At 39.3% G+C, this 5000-nt stretch overlaps 1 protein-coding gene across 1 annotated transcript in view; it reads left to right on the top strand.

Annotated features, from left to right (window-relative positions):
* Positions 1-2501: 2501 nt before the first annotated feature.
* LOC137993680 (coiled-coil domain-containing protein 18-like) overlaps positions 2502-5000 on the top strand; it is a 35306-nt gene continuing 32807 nt past the window's right edge. The window contains exons 1-2 of the mRNA XM_068839649.1: positions 2502-2946; positions 4500-4592. Of these exons, the coding sequence (XP_068695750.1) occupies positions 2789-2946; positions 4500-4592 (251 nt within the window). The 5' untranslated portion in view covers positions 2502-2788. The remainder of the gene's footprint in view (positions 2947-4499; positions 4593-5000) is intronic.

Consider the following 5000-nt stretch of genomic DNA (forward strand, 5'->3'; position numbering starts at 1 on the left):
ATTATATATACCCTTCTCGAGCTGTATTTTTGTTTACAGTTTTCGCCTCATGGGCAGAGGGCTATCGTTTCCTTATCAGTCCCGGTCGAGAATAAAGTACACTCCAAAACCAAGGCAGTCACAAAATGGCTTTAAATACTTTCTCATTCCAATTATCGTCTTAATTACCCACTGTACGATTAACTTAATGGTTTATATTAATGACCCTGGTTTTGCAACGGGACACAATGCAACCGAGCGCCGGCGTGTCAGGAAATACGGCCATTGTGTGTTAGTGCTGTGTGCGCGCGCAAACCGAACTGGTAGCGGTATCTCTAGACACGTTGTCAGAGCGTCGAACCCTGACGATGCATCCCTGAAGATTTCGACCCGCGGGACGCTTATTCTAGAGCTAGCTTTCAGACAGAGAGGAAGATAAATATCGACCCTAAGACCATATCTGACAGATCCCTTTCCCGCTGGCGTAGCTTGGTTCCTTCTGATCAGGTCGTAAGCCATATATATTTTTGACATTAGCAGTCATTTTGTCTTCCATATAGTACATCTTTGTACGAAATACTAGTGCACGACATTGGAGCTTGCGTATTTGCCGAACTACGAAAATTTTTTTTAAATTGTTAAAAACAGTGACTTAGATTCAAACACCTTTTTTCACGATCGTATTTAGATGAGAAATGAAGATTAAAATATGATGCTGTGTTTGAAGAGCTGCCCCGCGTACAAAGGTTAAGGGTCGTCAATAATCTATTAAATTGTTTGTAGATCTTACTTTTACAGGGTACTCTTATTTATAAAACATTATAGTTGCACGTTAACCTCATGGTCACCCAAGTCTATCGAAAGTCTAACCCTTCGATCATCGAAATGATTGTTCAACCTTCGTCCTTACCAACCTCGTGAGGAAAGCCTTGCAAGGTGAGTTTATAATAATAATAATAACTTTCTTCAAGTCTCAAGGTTATTTAGCCGAGCTCTAGTGCTCTACTAATTCGTGAGAATTGTTGAGACTACAAATCAACTGAAATGAGAAGAAATCTAACCAATCGTTGGTTTTTGAGGAGAGGGGAAAAACCTCTCGGAGCAGAGCAGAGAACCAACAAACTCAACCCAGATATGGCGTCGAATCTGGGAATCGATCCCAGGCCACATTGATAGAAAGCGAACGCTCTCACCACTGCGCTAGCCCTGCTCCAAGATATGTGGCCTTATTTGCTTACCAGTTTGTTCTTGAGCTGCATGGAAGTCTGTACTATCTCGCAACCCTCCCTTAAAAAAACAGCTCTGTTTTGTCTGAAATATTTCAAACTCTTGTATTTTTGGTTTTAACGGCGGCCCACATGAATTCGTGCTTCTTTTGTCGTGTGTAACACGTGCCCTCCCCTGTTCGTGCGCCGGTGTAGTTGCCCCTACTATACTATTCCAGTGCTACTCATACTATTTAGGAGGCAGTAGGGCGCTTGCCTTGAGATCCGGAGATCCTGGGTTCTAAACCGGCCACTCTGAACACTGGGTAACTTATTGGCTGCACTTGTAAATAGCCAACTTCAGTTTGCCTCCAGCCAGTTGGGATTCTCAGCCTTGATACGTTTCGTTATTTTGTTTCATTGGCCCTGAGAGGTCAATTTAAATTCTTGGGTTGCACCGTCACCCATTTCCCAAATATTTCGAAAACTATGCAGTGAATAAACTCAAGGAATTTATTGCTATAGGACATAAATATTTAAGGCACTTCTCCAAGTTTTAGGTCTGTACGTTTTCCCGATCTTCAAATATTTGTCGCAATATTTTGCACAAATTTACAGAGCCCATTTGACTGAAAACCGGAAACCGCGCTAGAAAAGTCTCTGGCACCCAGGGTATATCTGAACTGATCAAGCAAACATTTAGATAAGCACTTTTCCTAATACTTTAACCTCTAAAAAGGCTAAAAATCCCGAGATAAGTATATATTTTTCGACAGACACATTTATAGCTGTATGTCACGCACCTCCATAACTCTGAAATTTTAAATGTTACTGTTTTCTTGAGTTGAAAAGTTGTTCACAGATATAAATTTACCCCTTCTCATATAATGGTTTTGGATTTTACAAAATGATGACGTCTTGTGCAACCCGAGAATAGTATGTATTCCAGAGCCCTTCGTTTCTTTTGGTCAAAGAAACGAAAGGCTCTAGGGACGAGTGAATAATTCGCCGCTAGTGGCTCACCTCCACTTCGGTGAATAACCTACACTTTAAATAAATGTTAAGTATCATGATCAGGATCAGGGAAGTTCATAAGATGTGAACGAGTCGATTGTTGGTATTTCTTGCTATGATCGATCAATTTATTGATCAATTTATTGTGTACGGAGAAAACGTAGAAAAAAGAAAAACAAGGAGAGCGAACTTACGGTGAAGATACCGGTGCAGCCGACCGAAATTACTTTTATCCTAACGCGTCATATGATTGGCTCATTTTTCAATGTGCTAGTTTCTTATTGGTCAATTAAAATCACGGGTACGTGAAAGCCTTTTCAACTGCTGCGGCGGTTTTTCGTTACTTCTGTCAACAAAGGCTAAGAACGTAACCGGGAAGAACAACCACTTCTTTTAAATTATCAGGAGCAGATACCGATGGTTAAAATTGAAATCTAGTGAGCATCGTGTTGTTGGACTTTTGTGTGCTGACAATTTGCTGTCAAGTTCTTGTCGTCCTATCTTAAACCTCCGTTCCCAAGATCCAGCGTGTTATTCCAGCGTGCTGGACTTAGCAAATTTTGTATTTTCAACATGTATCTGTTTAAAAGATGAGTCGAAGGTCTAGTGCGAGCAGTAGTATTAGCACAAGCGTCAAATCTGGTGTGGAAGATGATCCTTTGATGCGAGACTGCTATGATCTTCGGCGAAGACTGCTGCAGACAGAACAGTCGCTTCAAAGTTTGAATCCACCTCATGCAGCGAATAGGTAAGATTCTTAAGCATTTCTCGCCCACACGGAGGACATATAATTTTTGTCTCTACAGTAACAAGTTCGGCTAGCTAAAAGGTTTATCTTTAAAGTGACAAATGTGATTTAGGACGTCCGATAGCGAGATGCAAGTTGAGTTTTTGATCTTGTGAATGACAGTGCTAGTGACGCTGAAATGAATTCTCCTTAAAACGTTTTTCTAAGTACTTTCAGTTTAATTTTTCGATATTTGATGCTCCTTCAGGGCCAAAATATCTTGTGGTCCCTCCAGCCTTTGCTCGCCTTTAGATCGATATTTACTTGAGAAGTTCCTAAGCGTAAAATCGGTGGTAATGTAAACAAATGGTGTTTTACGCGAAGCAGTTTGTTTTGTGTGAGGAGAAATCTTGTGAAGTATTCTTCTTAAAGAAATAATTAGTGTAAAACCAATAACGCTGTTTGATCGCTTAAAATCTTGAAAAGGGTTTGATGTGAAAATTCTCTTCATGCGGCGATGTCACGTTCCAGGGTTCGTATTTCGTAACCAAGGGCCACGTACGGGAAATGTTACAATTTGTGTTTGTTTTTATCTCTGTCGATGTTGATCTAGCATTCTTCTTGGTGTATTTTCGCTGAGTTATCAATTATTCACAGCCGGAATCATACGATTTTCTCAACGGTGTTCCGTATAATCCCATGTTCCGAGGAAGTTTGTATTGTCTTCATGTGTAAAGGACAGAACTGACATGTTTAGACATTTCAACATGACACACGGTGCCCGCGTTTTCTCGCGTGACAATCATAGGAAAACTGTAGGATATGGTTTACTATAGGATTGTCATTTTAATCCATTTAACTTTCACTTTATATTACCGGTAATTTAAAGTTGAGTTGTGTCAGCAGTCACATGTATGTTCACCTTGGTAGAGAATATATGGTACAAATCCAGCTGGCCATTAATTAAGCATACAGTGACATTAATTGTTAGAAAAATGCAAGAATTAACACATTTCACCGTTATACCTTATTAAATATTTATTAGCTTAGCTCCTATGGAGTGTTTATTTATAATACTCTCCTACAGATTATCCCTATATGCCTTTTACATTTATTTTATTATTATTTTTTCTTTACAGTTAATATATATAGTTGTTTGCCATTAAATTGTAATAATAAATAAATAAATAAATAAATAAACAGGGGTTAATGACCAACCGGTTTCTGTCAACATCCTAAACAATCAACTAAATCTACTGGGGAAAATGTCATACCAGTTACAGAAGCTTGACTGATCTGAGATCTTCATCAGTGTTCAGTGGCTGAAATGATGCAGGCCTGTCTGAATTGATTTTTCACGCTGGTCTGACTTGTGAACTGACATTAAAAATATCTGTATTTTGTAACCACCACCCCACACTAAGAGAATTACCATTTGCAAAACTGAATTTTATTTCAGACTGAACCATCTTTAGTCACGAACTTCATAATCCTATCCTGCCATTTCCTTTTAGCTCAGTACATCTTATGACACCTTCCAATTTTTTTCTGTACAATTATTAATTCCCTTGCAGCAAGACAAAGTCATTACCACAAAAGCACAGTTCCCTTGACAGTAGACCTGAATCAGTAGACCGCAGCCACCATTCAGTTACTGAAGATTTAAGGTGAGTAATGCATTGACATGTGCCTTTAGTTAAACACTTTTTCAGGCTTGAGAGGAATAATTCAAATTGGGGTCTCAGGGGCTTCAATAACTTTGGAAATACATGTAGATGAAGTAGATACCTGGTCTAATCAATGTAGGTGGCGGTCACTCTTGTCTTTTACAAGGGTTTGAGTGAAAGTCAAGGCAGAGTATCTGGCAGTGATACGCAATTTTCTGACTGCTTGGATGGTGGTACACCCCTGTAACTGTCTTCTAGTGAAACCCCTGATTGCATGTAAATTATCATTAAGTCAGATTGGTACTAGTCATTGGGTTACAATACAACTGTGACCAGGCATCTTCAAAATTGCCTTAAGCAATTATCGTAATCTGTTTTTTGGTTAAATCCTACCGGGCTTCCGTTAGC

The sequence above is a fragment of the Montipora foliosa genome, chromosome 2 (genome assembly GCF_036669935.1).
Source record: "Montipora foliosa isolate CH-2021 chromosome 2, ASM3666993v2, whole genome shotgun sequence".
Taxonomy (NCBI): domain Eukaryota; kingdom Metazoa; phylum Cnidaria; class Anthozoa; order Scleractinia; family Acroporidae; genus Montipora; species Montipora foliosa.